The sequence below is a fragment of the Physella acuta genome, unplaced genomic scaffold (genome assembly GCF_028476545.2).
Source record: "Physella acuta isolate Inbredline_101_S28 unplaced genomic scaffold, ASM2847654v3 ptg001702l, whole genome shotgun sequence".
Classification (NCBI taxonomy): domain Eukaryota; kingdom Metazoa; phylum Mollusca; class Gastropoda; family Physidae; genus Physella; species Physella acuta.
Genome location: NW_026733215.1, coordinates 4,824 through 24,820, shown reverse-complemented (window position 1 = coordinate 24,820; position 19,997 = coordinate 4,824). Strand labels below are relative to the sequence as shown.

Sequence of the window (19,997 nt, the reverse complement as noted above, 5' to 3'; positions counted from 1 at the left end):
TATTAAACTGAGCTATGTGTTGAATCTTTACTGCACTGGAAGCCCCAAGAATTAATTTCACCAACTTCAACATGCAGGTCTGATGAGATTTTCTTCTATGGTGTTGTTTTTGCTTGGCAATTTCTTCGTTTGATGCTTGCACTAATGATGTGTTTCCTTGACGAAAACTTCGTGTTCTCTGACGTTTGCAACTACCTTCATACCTACAAAAGAACTCCATATATTGTTTGGTGTGTTCCGAATTATTCGTCTCAAATGACGTTAAAGTTTTGAAAGTTGCATAGACTCATGACTGAGAACCACTTCGCACAGTACGCATTGTTTTTTCTCTATTCCATTTCCTGTGATGTAGTAAAACCGATTTTCAGATATTCTTCTAAATATTTGGTTTTTTTTTTCATTGCTAGGGTTTAGTCTACCAGTTCGCGACCCCCCAGGAAGCCCTTACCCAGTTTGGGAACCCATGATCTAGAATCTAGATCTAAGGAAAAACTAGATTTAAGCTAGCCGTCGTAGATTCTAGATCAAGATCTAGATCTAGCTCTATCTGTTTCTTTCTTCTAAGCATATAAAGCGATAGTGTGGTCAGACCCATGCTCAGCCGAAATCGGTGTTTTAAAAGTCTAAAACGTCGGAGTTGACGGGACACTTTGCAGGTGAAGTAGAGTTGACCTTTTTTGTAACCTCAGCATATAAAGGGATAGTTTGTTTAGACCTAGTTTCAGCTTAAATCAGTGCTTTTAAAAGACAATAAGCGACTTTTTGAATGTGGGGTCTGGTTTTTTGTGATATGTGACAGTAGAGAGAAGAGGGAAAAGATAAAAATCATCAAATAAACATGACGTCATTTATGGATGACCCTTGAAACACACGGTTATTCAAACATAACGGGTAGTCTAGTAAGCAATAAAAAGCGAGCAACAGGTGAATAGAATTGGTTGGCTGCCTTAGTGACAAATTTTGACGTTTTTTGTCGCCATAAAAAGAGTTGCCAAACTGTTTGAAACAAATAATTCACACCTTTGGTCAGTTTGATCTGTACATTTTGTATGGATTATTTTAAACTATAACAATTTGATTATCAATTTAATATACTCATAAAAGGTAAAGTGCTTCTAGCGGGTTTATACGTTGTAAAAAAAGGCATGTGTCGCTATGTTACTCATTCTCCTATACATTAAAATGTTAAAGACGAAGTTCAGTCTAAAGTGCGTAGCTTAAAAAAATTAAATACATCCAGAAAAAAAGAAGATTTATTTAAATATTTTATACACCAGCACATTCTTAACAAGGTGTATGATATATATATATATATATATATATATATATATATATATATATATATATATATATATATATATTTTTTTTTTTTCTATCCAGGGGGAGGGTGACTCAATTAGGGTGACACCCGACCTAGCTGCGCGACTGTCTATTTACACTGCCCGTCTGAGACTATCTCGACCTGCGTTCCCTTCTCTTCATTGCAGATCAGCAGATTACAAAAGCTCCTGTAGGTTATGCCATCACTGCCGCACTCGGGGTGGTACTGACGATCGCACATTATGTCGTGACAGTCGACATTGTCATCGGCGAGAGCGAAGCCTGCAAACGACACAATAAAACAGGAATACGAAACTTGAAACATAAAAAAACAAAAATTAAATGTAAGTAGGAGATGTAGTGGACATTAGGTAGAGCGTAGAATGAAAGCTTAGAGTTCTATTGCAGCGATTTAGCCTGAAAGATTGTGCCGAGTTAAAAATAGTCAGGTGTTCACGAACTTATCTGAGCTAAATATAACCTAAAGGGAGTGAAGCTGACCACAACACACTTTTATGGTCATACAATCCAAGTATTTTTAAATATATATTTCTGAAGATGTTTATTTGAAAATCAGTTTCATTGCATTACAAATGGGTTACATGTCAATAAAATAATCAAGGTTAAACTAAGCTTAGTGTAATAGAGTAAGGGGCAGAACTACAATGCCGCCCGACCCCGCAGTGGGGGGGGGGGGTTGTGGCAGGCCATTTAGGGGGCCCAAGCCGACAATAATTCATATTTTTTAAAAATTTCAATTTCATTTTCGTGCACTTTTGCCTTGATATATATTTTTTTAAATTAATGTAGTGCCGTACGATTATCTTTATTTTACAGTCACTATACCACGCTTTTCCGCAAACATTGAAATCCATTACACAAACTGCAGTGAAAAATATAGGTACTAATTTTATTGACTTATTTGACTTGATGCTCCCCTTTGATAGCTATATAGACCCAGGGGACCAAATAGTGAGTGGGGACCAAAAAGGGGTTCAAACATTTTCGTCAAATTTATTTATATATTTTAAAATGTTATTTATAATTGTATTTTTTTTAATGTGTCGTCAAGGCCGAGTTCTATTTCTATTACGCTGTCGTGTGCACAATTTTTTAAAAAAGAAGCCATTAGATATGTAGTGGACTTTCATAATGTGCGGTACTTCTTTGTGGCATTGGTTAATGGCCCGAAATCCGTTTTACATTTTCAATGTTAATATGTTTGTGATATTAGAAGAACTTCTATTCTGTATTATCTTGTACTATCCTGTTAAAGGGTATTTCACTTAAGCCTAAATTGTTAGTGTGAACTAATTAGAATATTTTAACTTTTCCTCTCTAAAAAGATGATGATTAAACTTTTTTTTTAAATTAATTAAATTATATTGATACTTCCACGAATAGAATTGTTAACAATTTGTGACTATGCCTGCGACAATTAAATACATTTAAAAAACACTTCTTCGTAGATTTTAACTAATTTTAGCGTCCCGTTGATAAACAATGAGAACTTTTGTGCCACGTTGCCAAAGCTTCAAATATTTCGTTCATCAATTTGTCAATAAAGTATGAACATATCCATTAATATTACGTAAGTATCAAATAGTAATTGACATTTGATTTAGTAAATATCATCCGACAACAATAATGCTCAATGATTTACACCAGTGATTTACCTACGTCAATGGATTAACACACACTAAAATTTTCAACATGGCAATCCAAGACTGTTACGTGTTATTTTATAAGATTATTTAGATCAAACGAATATAATCTGTAACAAAAAAAATTAAGAAAAAGTTGTGCTTACATACTGCTCCGAATAAACACAGTACTGTCAAAATTAACATGGTGTCTCTTCTTTAATGTCTAAACTGGAAAAAAATATACGGTCAATGTACAACAGTGAGCTCATCTATCTATATATAATTTTATACAATTTAAAGATTTAAGGTATGTATATATATATATATATATATATATATATATATATATATATATATATATATATATATATATATATATATATATATATATATATATATATATATATATATATATATATATATATATATATATATATATATATACCTTGATGTAAATTAAAATGTGTTTGAGTCGAAATACATTTTTTTCTGCAAGGTGCGGAGTATTTTATACCATTCATTTTTTGGCTGTTGATTTCAACTGTTCAAATTTAACTTTAAAATTTTCCGCTTTCGCTTATAAGTTTCTGAGTTGCTTAATGAAGTGGAATTAATGAAATCATCAAATTTTTTGTTTTAATAGATAAAATTTAATGGGAGATGGTAAACACGATGTTTTGCTGGAGTAAAATATTGATGTTGAATCTTTAAAAACATGTTTGTTCAACAATTTAAAAAACTCAAGTTCACATCTGTCGCCATGAAATGTGTGTTTTCGACATGACCGGCAGTTTTTTTACGTGGAGAATCAAGTAAAATATGGGCAGATGAAAAAAAACAACTTAACTTACAGGGCGAAGGTATGGGGATGCGGTCCGCTAATGGTCACACTAATTGGGGGGGGGGGGGTGGTAGAGGAAGGGGGTGAGCTTACATCAGACCAAAATAAATACTGGCACTCATCTGTGTGTACATACATGCACACACACACAAATATATATATATATATATATATATATATATATATATATATATATATATATATATATATATATATATATATATATATATATAGGTTGAGCAGCACACATTTATTTTCCTAATTACTTTACCGAGCTGTATGATTTATGTCTACCAAGCCAATAGTATGTTCAGTCATTAAATCTTGAAATAGAGTGCACACAAACATGTTGTTTGTATTGATTAGGCCCCGTTTAATTGTATTGCATCTAGTTACCATCACAGCTCATATGTAGCACATAGCGTACAGTTGACCTTGAGAGGTGAGCTGTAAATTAAACAGTTTGATAAAATAATAAACACACACACACACACATAGTAAGCAAAGAATATCTTTTATATTTTGTACTAATTATTGCATCGTTTAGACGAACATTTTTAGATAAAAAGCAAAAGAACAATTTTTTAAAAATTGAAACTAAAACACAGTTTTAAAATATCATGGTATGTCGGCAGTGCAGTATTTCAAATGAGTGTATTATTAAACCTCGTATTATAGGCAGGCCCCCCCCCACACATCCACAAACTGCTAGCCACCAGACTACAATCCCCATCCACAAACAGCTAGTCCAAAACTAACATCCCATCAACCGAATTTATCATAAACCTTAACTGTTAGAGTCTGATTCACACAGGGCAGTTGTAGTAGAGTTCATGTTTTTAGAGTACGACGTATGAGCTGTGATGATGACTGGATTCATTTACATAAAGAGACGGTGTCGTACAGTTGACCGTGAGAGGTGAGTTGTAAATGAAACAGTTTGATCGAATTATTAATACACACACACACACACACATAGTGGACAAAGAATATATTTTGTAGAAATTATTGCATCATTTAGACGATAAAAATGTTGATAAAATAAAAAGGAACATTTTTTTATAAATGAAAAAACTATTTAAAAATATCATGGATTGTGTCAGCAGTGAAATATTACCAAATGAGTGTTTTATTAAACCTCGTATTATAGGCTAGCCCCCACACTACCCTCCACATAAACAAACAGCTAACCACTACACTTACATCCACATCCAAAAACAGCTAGTCCAAAACTACCATCCCCATCCACTAAGAGCTAGTCCAATACTACCATCCACATCCACAAAGAGCTAGTCCAAAACTACCATCCCATCAACCGACTACATCATAAACCTTTACCGTTAGAGTATGATACACACAGGGCAGTTGTAGTAGAGTACATCTTTTTAAAGTACGACGTATAAGCTGTGATGGTGACTGGATACAATTACACGAAGAGACGGTGTAGTCAGCACTATGCCCAGCCGAGTAGGTTTCCTAAACGTGAGTCAGGCACCCATCAGAACAGGACGGACTCAAGGACTTTCGACAGATTCGAATTTCGTGATTCGAACACGAGACTTTACGGTTAGCAATAACAGTTTTACCTTCCGACCGTCATTAAACAAAAAAAAATGTAAACCTATTTCACAAAAAAAAGCAACAGATCAGATTAAAATAATTAACCAATTAACATTCTTCCAACCTGGTGCTTAATTGTGATAATTCTCTTACAAATTAATGACAAACCAAAGAGTACACAGTGTATTGTAGTAAACAATTTAACTGCGTTCTAAGTGTATATAAACAGCACCCAACGTATGCTCTTTAATACAGCTCAATATTCAGTGAGGTATGATATTTTAGCTTTAAGGCAATTTTTTTTAAATTTCCTTTTTGTTCGTTAAAAAACTATTACATGAATTTTGCTTTCGTTATGAAAGATCGTATTTTCATGCTCACTATATAGATCTAATTTTATTTCAAACATCAAACTAATTAAAATTTTAATAATCCAGCATAAAATGACCATGCTATCGTGTTATTTTTGTTACAGATTTTTCAGAGTAGAATTTTGAAATCTTGACTTCAAAATGATTGTGATTGCTGTTTTTATCGGTCTTGTTTGTAAGTAGTGTATTACATCAGTTGGTTTATTCTTTTTTTAAATAGTTTTATTACTTCTTAATTACATTGAATTAGATCAGGCTAGTTTACATTTGATTTTGATACTTTTCCATAGCTGTGCAACAATATTAATTAAACAGTTTAAGTCGCTTCTTAAAATTAAAATATATCGTATAAAAGCACATTTTAAGCAATTTTTAATTTCAAAACATGAGATTTGGTCGCATAAATGAATCTTTTTGACATAATAAGATACGATGACAAGTTCAATTAACTACACTCTCACACGCACGCACTCACAAAAGTGCCGATACATAAGTGTAATATATATATATATATACATATATATATATATATATATATATATATATATATATATATATATATGTATATATATATATATATATATATATATATATATATCTAATATATAAAGCTCAATTCTGTAACGCATATGTTTGTCGTTGGCATTTCTACGGATTTAAGTGTTAGATCAATTATCGTGCGCGTTTGTCTAAATTTATGAGTTAAAAAATTACTATTAAAAGTGTTGGGAAATCATTTTCATTTTTCAAATTATAGTAATAATTGTCGACATGTTCATTAAACACAAGTTTTAAAAAAATATCATCTTTTACAAAAATTCTAATTATGTTTTTATTTAGTCCTATAGCGCTTACTTCCCTTTGATAAATTAGGCAAAACACAATTACTTCCCTTTATGAAACCATTGCATTAGTTGAAAAGCATTTACTTTTTAATTACTTTGTTTTGGTGTTGGGAAAAAAATAATTACATAATTAGCGGGGATTGATCAAGTGCAAATGTTTTAGGTATTTTACGGATAAGCTTGGAGTATTATAATTGTTCATTAAATTGAAACAGGCGCGTTCGTTTAAGTGAGTGCAAAAACTATGAATAAGTTGGGGTACTATAGTCGTTTATTAAGCTAAAACAGGCGATTCTGCCCCGGGCGTTTATGTTCGCGTTAGTGTTTTCTTTGTGTTTAGGTGGGTTTGCGTTAGTGGTTGCGTTTTGATTTGGTTCGTTTTTGTTCTTTCTTTTTTCGTTTTTGTTTTTTTTTGTTTGGGTTTGTATTTGTGTTTTTGGTTGGTTTTGCGTTTGGATTTGGTTTGTTTTCGTTTGCTTTTTCGTTGTTTTTTTTTTGGTATTGGTGTTTGTGGTTGGGTTTGTTGTTAGGTTTTTGTTTTCGTTTGTTTTTTCTTTGTGTTTGTATTGGTGTTTGTGGTTGTGGTTGGGTTTGTTGTTAGGTTTTTGTTTTCGTTTGTATTTCTAATTGTGTTAGCGTTATGTTTGCGTTTTGTTGTTTTGGTTGGTTGTGGTTTGGGTGGGCAATGCCGGGTTTATGATGATTACTAAACACACAGGTAATGGTCTTTAACGGAAAGGTTTTTCACAGAAGCCAGAGCAGGGCCTGGCCGGGACGGCTAGTATATATATATATATATATATATATATATATATATATATATATATATATATATATATATATATATATATATATAATTATTTTAAAAAAAATATATATGTATGTATATAAATATATTTATATATATATATTTTTATATTTATTTAATATATATATATATACTATATATATAGAGAGATATTTATATCTATATATATATATATATATATATATATATATATACACATATGATATATATACATATACATACGCATCGTTACCAACAGGTGTGGGCCCGGCTCTGTCTGAGTCCTAGCCCTGTCCTACGGGTTGCCCACGTATCATGGCCCCCGTGTGCGGCTCGGACGGCAAGACCTACGTTAACACATGTGAGCTGAGAAACGCCAACTGCGACAATCCGGAAGTGACCGTTGAGAGTGAGGGCCCCTGCCACAAGGAATGTTACCCAGCTGATACCGAGCGACCTTGCCCCATAAACGCCTGCTACCTGCTGTTAAGGCCTATCTGCGGCCGTGACGGGAAATCGTACGCCAACGACTGTGATTTTGACTCTGCCAACTGTGACCTTCCACCCGAGCAGAAGATAACCATTGCTCACTGTAGGAATTGAGTGCTGTTTAAAAAGAAATATTTAAATTTATAAAGTAGGCCTATACATATTAATAGTATGTTCTCACAGTTTACCAATTTTTTTATGTTTCGAAATATTTTTTTTTCCAAATTAGAGTGCAGTATAGCTATGTGAAATGAAATCTAAAATTAAAAAATTATAAAAATAAAATACATAATGCATATTTTTTTTGTGAAATTGAGATGTGTGGAAATGTATATAAGTAATATCCCTAAAACAAGTTAATTAAAAAAGTCTAGTGACATTTATGCGCAATTTCCTTATCTATATACTACTAAAAGTCAAGTTTGTTTACATGTTTGAATATTTATTTTTTTGTTTGTTTGTTTGTTTGCCTGATTGACTATTGCTCATGGTTGCACTCATCGTGGAAAGCTGTAAAATAGTATGTAGGTAGAGAAAAATTTTTGTTTTAAGACAGACTGTTAATCACACATTTATTTAAAGACGTTAATTAATTTATTGATTTATTCATTGTTAAATTAACCGTATTTTTTTAAAAATGTTAATACTTTGAATAAACTTTGTGGGGATAGTGACGTCCCTTGATGTGTTTACTTTTTTGGTACAATAAAAATGGCGGACTCCATCATAGACTTTGTGGCCCATTCAAAAGTTTAACGCGTTACAAAGCTAATTTTCTGCCGGCTATAACTTAAACAATACGTCCGTTTGCTGTATTTATTACGTTCCAACACTTATATCAATTTTCAACTGTCTTTTTTCATGTAGTTTTACAATAAATTTCTCTAGATCTAAAGATCAGCTGTCGAAGTAAAGGAATGAATCTAGAATCTAGCCTAGGGCCTAGATCTAGATTCTAGATCTAGGTCACTAGACTCAATGTAAATTCTAGATCTAGATTAATGTAAATTCTACATCTAGAATCTATTTCGGGCCTTAATTATTTTATATAAATCTTTGTTTAGCTTCAATGGTCATCTAATTCGAGAATACATGGGATTTTTTTGTTATCTAGGTTCTATATCTAGATATAGTAGGATTACTCACTAACTTGGAGGCGTGGTCGGCTGCTAACAACAATATGGCGTACGGACCGGACGCATGTCTGCCGACCATTTTTAGGCCATGTTTACCACGAGCAAAATGGCGAGTGTTCACATTATTTAAACATTGTATAGGTGGCCAGGGCTAGATATGCCAGAAAAGCATTTTAAAATTTGCTTTGGAGAATGAAGGCTAAATTTTAAAGTCAGTGTCATAAACATTAATAGAACTTTTTTTTTTTTTACGTTTTCAATTATTTTTTCTTAAGCCCTATATGTGAATGATAAGGTTGACTATCAGGACCTCGCGGGGCACAGGGCAGGTGAAGTAGGGTTCATCTGTTTTTTTGTCCTAAGCAAATGAAGGGATAGTGTGGTTAGAGACATGCTCGGCTGGAATAGTTTTTGTTGTCTGAGACTTGGCGGGACACTGGGCAGGTGAAGTAGAGTTGAGTAGGTCACCTGTGACGTCAGTATATGAAGGGATAGTCCGAAATCGTTGTTTTCGGTGTTTTTAAAAGATAAAAAACATATTTTTGAATGTGGGGTCTGTTTTTTGTGACGATAAGTGACACTGCAGTAGCGTAGCGAGGAGGGGGGGGGGCGGGAGGGGAGGGGAGGCGGGGGGGGGAAGGGGAGGCGGGGGGAGGTGGAGGGGGGGGGCGGGGGGACATATGTTGGGGCGCCAAAATGGTTTGGAAAAATAAATTGAAAGGTTGAGGGGGGTTCAAATCGAAAGTTTGAGTGGGGGAGGGGGGGGGGGTGCACATAAAAAGTTTGAGGGGGGGGGGGGGTTGAAAATCGAAATCTTGGGGGGGGGGGGGGGGTTAAAATCGAAAAGTTTGTCCCCGGGCGCCGGGAAGGCTCGCTATGCCTCTGAGTGACAGACGTGATGTTTTTTGATGGATGACCCCCGAAACCCACAGTTATCCAACGGATGACGGGTATTCTAGTGTTATCTAAAAATAGCTCTGACGTATAACGCTGGGGTGCGTTCAAGCTAGAAGAACGATCGGTTTGTAGGTGTTTATGTAATTTTAAAATTTGTGACCGAACGATAGGATATTTTTGAAAACTTTCTTCGGCAATATTGTTCTAAATTATGGCAGGAATCGATTGGTACATGTTTCAAGTCGCTAAGTGGTCTGGTTGCCGAGATATGGGCCAAAAACTGATTTTTTTCGAGGTTTTTTGGCTTTTCCGGGAAATACATGAAAGAAACCCGGAATTTTTATGGCCTATGCTCATTCTCGTAACTTGCTTAATATAATTGCTTTTGGAACTAGTCATCGATATTGCTTCGTTGAGGAGGAGATACGACTTAAAGCCCGGACACACATTCATCCATACATTCATTCATTCATCCATCCATTCCCAGAAATGACGAGTTAATAAACGCAATTCTCCAGAATGAAAATTGCGCTAAAAATAAGAACACACTTATTTTTAAAAAGTATGAACTTATTATGTAAATTTTAAATGGCGAATGAAAGTTCTTTTATCAGTATGCACGGGTTTTGTTAAATAAATTTAATGATGTCTGGTGTCATTTTTAATTTAACCACGTATGCTTCAAACTATTACTGTATCAACACATAGTGGTAACATGTCTAGCCGGTAAAAAACAGTTAACTTGTCTAGCCGGTGAAAAACAGTTAACTTGTCTAGCCGGTGAAAAACAGTTAACTTGTCTAGCCGGTGAAAAACAGTTAACTTGTCTAGCCGGTGAAAAACAGTTAACTTGTCTAGCTGGTGAAAAACAGTTAACTTGTCTAGCCCAGTGAAAAACATATATACTCTCGAAAATGACAGTTATACCAGGAATGATAGCAAAGTCTAATTTAAGAACAATGTTGCCTGCTAGGCGTATCTCTGGCCGAACATTATGATTTGAAAGTCCCATACATTTGCCATGTAGGGACCCAAAGTCGACCATAATAAAAAAAAATTATAGGTAAAAAAAAATAATTATCTTGCATTGTTGACTTGATGGTTGTTTTTACTTTCTCGTAGATATATATACGAAGTATAGAGAAAGTCTTGTAATCGTGCAAAATTTTTTTTTGATTTTTACAAATCTCGACGTTTTACATCTCATTGATACGGAAAAACATAATTTTGCAATCTTGTCCGTATTTCTGTGTGTGTGTGTTTGTCTGTCTGTGTGTGTGTAAACACGATAACTTGAGTACCGTTACAGCTAGGTTGATGAAATTTCATATATAAGTATTTTATCAAACTCGTAGATCCATATCAACTTTTGAGCGATTTCCAATAATCGGAAGTGGTACTTTTTCTACTTTGAATTTTTCAAAAGCCTATAACTTGAGTACTATTTCAGATAGATAAATGAATTTCACACGTAAGTAAACGATCTAATTCTCTACCTTATTTCAAAGTTTGAGTAATTTCCGTTGACCGGAAGTACTAATTTTCACTCTTTCCGATTTCTCATAAAACGCATGTGAATTTATAAAGTACTAATAATATTCCGCACTATTATACACATCTTTTTTCGGCGTTCGCTTGGTGAGCAATCCTTTTTTCAATGAGATTGTATTCTATTTTAAAAAGTTTAAGTATTTAAAATGGATTAAAATTCTTAACTATATCCCGAGTTCCCATCCCCTGTTGTTATATATAAGAATATTCGAGAAAGTTTAGGGGACATCACTCCCGGTTTATTTAAAAAGATTAGCTGCGGTTGGAGTATGTTTATTCCATAAACACCACCCCACATTCTTGTATTTTCTTCTTTCCTTTGTTTTTAAACCACTGTGAAAGCCGAGTCCTTATTCTCCTTCAATCAAACTTATCAAAGATAAGCAAACGTTCAAACCACCTCTATGACTTATTTCCCTTTTTAAATAGTCAAATAGGGGTGCTCAAAATCTCCTTTTAATAGATTTGTACTAATCAAATTAAAAAGCCATAACTTCTCTTAATTATTATTTTTTTATAAAATACTTATTAAGAAAGACATTGTACAAAAAGAAAATGTATTTAAAATAATAATATAAATACAAAAAAAAAAAATAAACATAACACGAGACACCATTATTTATACAAAGCTTTCATGTTTTATATTCTTTTGACCGACATGCGTTTAAGAGATCTTATAGCAGGGATAAAATAAAACTGATTTTCTGAAAACGCACTAATGCTCTTACACACATGACATGATGTTGTAATTTAGATTGATTGACATTTTTTTTTAAATAAAAAAACCGAACAGGCCAGCAATGAGTACCACATATTCGTTATATACATAATTATATAGGCCTATACTATATGGGGAGAGGGGGCTTAAAATGTTTTTGCGGGATGGCCATTTTTTTTAGTTCCGCCACTGAAAGCGTAGGCCTACTTGTACTTTAGTCTATATTTCCTTTATTTTGAATAAATTATATGTAGCCCGTGAAAAGGGGGTGAAGCCAGTTATTACTACAGAATGTTGTTAAGTGCTTAATTACTAACTATTTACCGTAACACCCGGATTCTATCGGCGTTGGTCTCTGATTAACTGATTAATCTAATTAATAACTATAAAAGACTACTAAAACAGAAACTCTAAGTGAACTCGTCAACTAACGTCTAGTGCAGGGTCTCCAAACTTTTCAGTCCGAGGGCCGCATTAACTATCAAATTTCAGTTCGGGGGCCAGTTTCTTCCAGGCATGTCTTTGATTTTCCTGGGCAAAGTTCCTCAGTCATCACCAACAAACTGTTTATCCGTGAACAAAAAGATCTCCGCGGGCCGGATGAGAGGACATCGCGGGCCGCATCCGGCCAGCGGGCCGTAGTTTGGAGACCTCTGGTCTAGTGTATAAAATAGAAAATAAGAGCTCCTGAGTCAAAGTTTTATTCACAACAGAAACTATCTAAAAGGCAACAAGCTTAATTACAAAAATACAATGGAGGAAATATATAGGAATGTTGAAAGCACAACTTTCTGACTCATGAATATCACACACACATTTAACTATAACTAACACTAGATAGGATAACTAATAAACTAACACAGCCTTCACATAGAAAATAAGATACGAAATACAAATGAACTTCAAGGCAGGGCGGGGGGGGGAGTTCGGGGGGGGGGGTGCGGATCGCACCGGGTGACACCATTTAGGGGGTGACACCAAGGCAAAAAATAGCAAAATATATAGAGAAAAACTTGACGGTGGGGGGGGGGGTGCAAATCGAAAGATTAAGGGGGGGGGGGGTGCAAATCGAAAACTTGAGGGGGGGGGGGGGGGTGCAAATCGAAAACTTTAGGGGGGGGTGCAAATCGAAAATTTGAAAGTTTGTCCCCGGGAAGGGTCGCTACGCATCTGGGGGAGGGGTGACACCATTAAGTGCCGCACCGGGTGACACCCGACCTCGCCACGCCACTGCTTCAAGATAATTACTAACTAGTTAAACATAACAACATGGATTTTTAAGTAGAGCTGAAATAAATGTCTGTGAGTGTCTCGCGCCTCGTGTCATTCTGAAATTCTCTTTTTATATCTCTCTATCACCGATTAATTATGGGATAGCGTAACTAAGGTCAAGGACTATTGGGGGGGGGGGTCAAGAGACAAGTATCACGAGCATCGTCGTGAATATCTTCAAATAGGTCTGAATAAAAATTACATCATTTAATAAAATAGGGAGCTCAGTGCCAATTGAGTACAAATAAATTCACATTAAACTATTAACAAGACCTAAGTAGGTCACAATGTGTTACTTAACTTTTTGTTTATAATTCGCCATTGTTATTTATTTTTTTATTATACAGGTAATATGCAGCTAGAAAACGTGTATACGCCGCTCCTAACAAAAACCTCACCTGTTACACTATGTTTAATACCAGATAGAGTCAACTGTTGAGTCCAGATATATGAAGCACTTTTATGTGCTTCGTCACGTGGTGGTCACTAATTGGGATTCATTATCTTGCTGGCCGCTCTGACAATAATTATCGTCGTTATCATCGTCCTACTCTAACTGAGCTGACATTTTCCACAAGCTACGCTGGTCTAATTAAGGTACACATAAGTACAGCTAATTTACCAAGCGAGGTTAACTCTATCAAAGAACGAGAATCTCACATGTTTGGATAATGACTTACCCGCTCTGTATAAAATCTTGCACCTTGTTGTTTGATTCACTGCAAGAGTTAACTGGAATAGGTACGTAGTGTAATGCAGTGCAATGTGCTTAAATCTCAGTAGGATACACCAAGATCTTAACAACTGTGTTATACTTTTTAAAATGTGTATATTGTATATGAATACGTCAATCTAGTTTCAGTAGTATAACTGTAATAGTATTGAAATATCTTCTCACTAAATTCAAACAAAATCGTAATGTTTTAATTAGTCTAGTACTAGATCTAGTACTTTTTAGTCTTTAAGCGATGGTGCCATTAGATGAAATAAAGTTTGAGATCACAGTTTGTTATCTAGTAGCATTTTCCATCACTCGAGAAAATCATACCTCGTTACTTTCCGTTATTGTGTTGGTTTAGATGTGTTCTATTCCAATTAAAAACCTTACGAATATCCTTTTACGTCTTTTCGTACACTGAATCATCAAAGAGAAGCATTTTTCTCCCGTGATCCTTTATGTTCACTATTAAGGCAAAATGTAGTCTTATGTAGATCTATAGTCCCACGCAGTGGGACGGCGTGGTTTAGCGGTAGGGTATACGACTGCTAACTTGAAAGCCGAGTTCGATATCCGGATCGTAACCCGTAGAACGTCCCTGAGTCAACCCAGCTCTGATGGGTACCTGACTCACTTTAGGGAGAGTAAAGCTTGGCATAGTGCTGACCACACTATCCCTTATATGCCAATGTCACTGAAACAGGTAAACTCTGCTTCACCTACCCCATTGATCACCTTGTTCGAAAGTGTACTCTATTTACTATCAGCAGGACTATACAATTAAAATAATAATATAATTGGTCAGTTACAAATAGCTAGCTACGAATACACTTCGAAGGCTATGTGCAGTTGACAGTGAATAGGCATTCCTTGCAGAATGCCCTTACAGAAATTTTAACGATTAACAGTAAGTAAATGTATATGGTTGTATATCATTTTAAAATTGTAAACATTCAGCCACACGAGATCACCGTCCCACATAACTAGCTTCACGAGAGACAACTCACATTTTGGGTGTGGAATTCTACAGTGGCGTAGCGAGGTCGGGTGTCACCCGGTGCGGCACTTATGGTGTCACCCCCCAGAGGCGTAGCGACCCTTCCCGGGGACAAACTTTCAAATTTTCGATTTGCACCCCCCCTCAAACTTTTGATTTGCATCCCCACCCCCCCTCAAGCTATTTCGATTTGCTATTTTTTGCCTTTGTGTCACCCCCTAAATGGTGTCACCCGGTGCGGTCCGCACCCCCGCCCCCCCCCCTCGCTACGCCCCTGGAATTCTAACCCCTAACAGTCACACACCCCAGCTTCACCCACGCCACTGATTACAACTTAAAATTTTTTGTTATTGATATGAAATCAATACAAATCAGGTTCGATTTATTTCCTCAGCCAAATATTTTCTCCGACTTGTGTACGTGTTTAAAGCAAGATGACAGCCCTGTTGATTGTGTTGGTGGTCGGATTTTTTGGTAAGTTCTTTAATTTGATTATATCGGTGAAGATGGATTGTTTCATTAAGGTATTCTGTTTGATTGTATTGTGGCCTAACGCGATGGAATGTCCGTATGGTGAGCAAGTGTATTATCTTCAAACTTGACGTATGGGGTCGACGTGGTCGCGTAGGATAGCTCATGACTGAGAACCCAATTGTCCCGAGTTCCGACTCCAACGCAGATCAGGCTCTTTTGCTGGGGATAGAAGCCTATCTACAAAGAAAAACGAAAAAAATAATAATTAAGAAATGCTTCCTTGTATTGTTCTTGGTTGAACTAAGTGTATGAAATAAAATCTAGACATTTAAGCAAGCTAAACTCGGATTCAGCGAACGGGTTATTTTGCGAATAACAATTTGACGGGAAATACCAAATACTGTATTAGAGGAAATCACCTTCAATAAATGCAAACGAAGAAGATTGAGAGACTGTAAGAACTGATAGGGCTAAATTGTGACGTTCATTTTTTCAAGTAAATGTTGCATCTTAGTGTGGTCAAACGAATCTAAACACATTCACTTTGAGGTTTTACAAAATTATTACATTTTAGCAAATGTTATGAGCTTAAGTGTTTGATTAGCAGAACACTCGACACAAAGGTCACGAATTCGGCAGTTGATCATGGTGTGCTATCTTAACACATCTTCTTCTTCGTTCTTAATTGAGAATATGGTGGAGGATTCAGACAACAAGTCCAACTTCGTGGACAAACCGGACTGTGGTCTCTAGTTTGGCAGGTGCCCCATATAATTTTTCCCTGAGTGGGGTGGGCAGGGGCCAGTGTCTGACTCGTGCCTGGCTATACAAGGTACATTCCTGGAGTACGTGCTCCGTATTTTCCGGGGCCTTGCCACAAGGGCACATTTCGCCACACCCAACCTTCAGTTTTCTGTGCATGTGTTGATTTAGTCTGTTGTGGCCTGTTCTAAGTCGAAAGATTATGTATTGTTGTCTTCGTGTTAAATTATAATAGCCGTCGTCTTTATTGTAGTGAGGGTGTGTGACAGACCACATTTGCGTTTGTTTGTTTTTTATTATTCTTTTTATTTCTTTTGGGTGTAGCGAAATGTCCGGTTGTGGTCTTAACACATAGTTTCTAACGTTTAAGTGAGTCAAGTGTCGATGCATATAGCTCGTGAAATAATTAGCTTTTTATTCTTTGCCTTTCGTAAAAGTTCATTAAAATTCTAAATGAAAATAAAAAGCCCAAATACAAAATGTGCTTGCTTGTTCATTAATACACACCAACGCTTTACTGTTAAAAATGGGTACAGTTTGACTAAAATATCAAACTTCTATGACTTCTCAGATACCCACATACTTATTTATAAAAAAAAAATTACTTTTTATCTTTAATTGAATTATTGCGACTTTTCATGCCACTCTTACTCAATGTCTCTTTAAGACTGTTTTCTTTGTGAGGAAAGGGGGGAGGGGGTGAGAACTTGATATTTCCTAGGGAGGTGAGGTGGTCAGTTCTCCCACGAGAAATGCCTGAAAGAAAATCGCCCCTTGCATTTTTCCACCATGTACAATCGTGTAACCTGTTTCTAGATTTCTCATTCTCCCACCCTACAGCCGCTGCCCTGGGACAGACCGGCACTTGTCCCGGGCCGTGTCCGGATATCCTCCTCCCCGTCTGTGGGACGGACAACCAGACCTACCCCAACTCCTGCGACCTCCGGAACTCCAACTGCGACCGGCCTGACGTCACCGTGGCCTACGAAGGCCAGTGCCTGAAGTGCTACGTTCAGGACTGGATCCCACCCTGCCCCAGCCGCGCCTGTTTCAGGATCTACCTACCCGTCTGCGGCAGTGACGGCGTGACCTACGCCAACTCCTGCGAGTTTCATGCGGACAACTGCGCCCGTTCGCCCCAAGAGAAAGTGAGACCGGTTTACTGTGGAAGGTGTAAGAGAGAAAGTTAACCTGACGACAACAGCCTTCTGATATAATCTCATGTCAAGATTTTTTATATAATCTCATGTCAAGATTTTTTATATAATCTCATGTCAAGATTTTTTATCTAATCTCATGTCAAGATTTTAGGTATAATCTCATGTCGAGATTTCAGATTTGAAAATTGGGATTAAATTAAATGAAAAAAAAAACGTTTGAATATTTTCATCATTCAACTCGAAAACAGAGTTGTTTTATTTTTTTTTTTTAATGGTCAAATAAAACGGATCTAAATTAATTAAACTGTTTGTGTTATATTATATTAAAACTATTAGCTGGTGTTACATTGTGTATGGTATGAACTAAACAAGAAGTTACCACACCTTTTTTGCATACCGTCCTCTTTTAATGAGTAGTTCTGGAATATTTCTTTCTGTCTCTCACACTCACTCCCCCACCGACCCACTCACTCACATACTCAATCGCAGACTCATACACACACTAATGTATGTGCGCGTGTGTGTGTGCGTGTACGTTTGTGTGCTCTTACCCGCGCTCAATTGTGTGTGTGTTAGTGTGTGTGTATGGGGGGGGAGGTGATGGTGACAGTGTGAATCATATCCCATCTGTGACTGGGTATGGTAATTCACGGAAAACGACACCCTGTTTAGCAATTTTAAAACAGTTTGGTGATTATAGCTGTAATTTCTGGAATCAGACCGAACATTCCATGATTAGGTGACCACAGCTGCTGGACACAGCCTGGAGTTACCGGATGCACGTGGGGTAGCTTACCGTCTGGCTCCAGTCACGTGGTACAGGGCGCCAGACGATGAACTAACCATCGACCTTTAAAACGACAGTTGCCGGACCTTTAATTACAGCCATTAAACCTCTCTTTTCCACTACAAAATCCTGCATATTCCGTTGATGCCTAGTAAATTCGGAACACCTATACTTATAAAAATATTAAAGCGTCCGAATATATTCCTTCAAAATACACATAAACAGTTCATATAGAGTGCCAATGTTTATATCTACTATAGAGAATAGAACAAAAAAATATTAAAATCTAGAGAAGAAATCCACAAGTACATACAGCTCCTCAATGCCTAACATCAGGAATGGAATCTATTCCTTTGGACACCCTTACACTGTCCGCCATGTTCGGTACTCACCAGAGCCGGTTGGACACATCCATTAGGACGCCGTACTGACCACACGGCCTCTGAGGTTATATGGACCTTTAGATATTAGAGAGTTCGTATCCACTAGAGCGAACTGAATTCCCCCAGTAGGACGTAGTACAGACCACACGGCCTCTGAGGTTGTATGGACCGAGAGATATTAGAGAGGTTTTACACAACAAACTGCCATTCGCCCTGTTCCAAATCTCGCGGGTATTTCAAAAAATATTTACTACCCTAATCAATAAATTAACTGTAACTATCTTAACAAATAGTGAAAGACAATAATGATAACAACACTTTTAAATGACTAAAACAAATAACAAATTAATTAAAGAACACTGTTTTGAATAGCAAACTAAAATTTAATAATCAATTATATATATATATATACACACACACACACACACACACACATATATATATATATATATATATATATATATATATATATATATATATATATAATTAGTTGTTGTACACACATAACGTGTACAAACGACAATATTGTATCACTAGAGCCACTGACACGCCCATAAACTGAATGATAGGTTTAGCGTTCGGTTAAGACTAGGAATGTACGGGAATGTGTACGCATAGTAGGTCATTTGACGAACACATTAGAACTGTGAACATCGTTGAAATGTTATTTTTTTCATTCAAAAAGAGTAGAAAATAACTTGCTGTAGTCTTAGAAAATGATTTAAAAAAATAATTTACACCATAATGTTCATTTATTTAAACAAAACATTTCCAGTTGAAAATTAGTAAGTGTTGAGTCTAAATGTTTAATAAGATATACACATTTTCTTTATAAGCAGCTAAATCCGCGCACAAGCTCATATTAAATTTTGTTGAGGTTACTAAACACAGGCTTTTTAATTTGATACAACTCTCAATTTTAACCATTTAATAAAGCTATAGTAATAACCGTGTTCAAGCCGTAGAATGGGACAGCACTCCTAATATAAATACACATTCAATGTTCAACAGTCAGATAGCCTCCCTTAAAGCGGTCCAACTCTCGCTTGACGGTTCACGCTTCCATTGGCGTGTGTTGGGAGGGGGGTGCCGCCCCTGTCGCTAACCCAGTGACTGCGTCCTGCTCTACTTCAGGCTCTTTCTTCTTCTTCTTCTTGAGCTTTCGTATTTTATCTGCAGCTTCGCCTGTATTACAGGGGGGGGGGGGTGTCAGGGGATGAAAATTAAATTAAGACTTAACAGTTATGGATAAGAGTGGGGCCTAGGAAGGGGGGTCTAGTTGG

General features: G+C 36.1%; 1 protein-coding gene and 1 long non-coding RNA gene across 2 annotated transcripts; one reads left to right on the top strand and one right to left on the bottom strand.

Annotated features, from left to right (window-relative positions):
• Positions 1-1,370: 1,370 nt before the first annotated feature.
• Positions 1,371-3,455, bottom strand: LOC131929988 (uncharacterized). The gene is made up of 3 exons (XR_009384048.1): positions 3,412-3,455; positions 3,131-3,194; positions 1,371-1,602 (listed from the first exon to the last, which is right to left on the bottom strand). It is a non-coding gene; the product is annotated as an uncharacterized LOC131929988 (long non-coding RNA).
• A 10,696-nt stretch (positions 3,456-14,151) lies between these two features.
• On the top strand, positions 14,152-17,816 carry LOC131929990 (four-domain proteases inhibitor). The gene is made up of 3 exons (XM_059286375.1): positions 14,152-14,174; positions 15,543-15,622; positions 17,225-17,816. The coding sequence occupies exons 2-3, from the start codon at positions 15,583-15,585 to the stop codon at positions 17,572-17,574; spliced, it is 390 nt and encodes a 129-aa protein (XP_059142358.1). The 5' UTR covers positions 14,152-14,174; positions 15,543-15,582; the 3' UTR covers positions 17,575-17,816.
• The last annotated feature ends 2,181 nt before the right edge of the window (positions 17,817-19,997 follow it).

Coding starts and splice junctions, on each gene's coding strand:
- LOC131929990 (XM_059286375.1), top strand. CDS start 15,583: ATGACAGCCCTGTTGATTGTGTTGGTGGTCGGATTTTTTG. Junction 15,623..17,224: donor GTTGGTGGTCGGATTTTTTG/GTAAGTTCTTTA, acceptor CCCACCCTACAG/CCGCTGCCCTGGGACAGACC.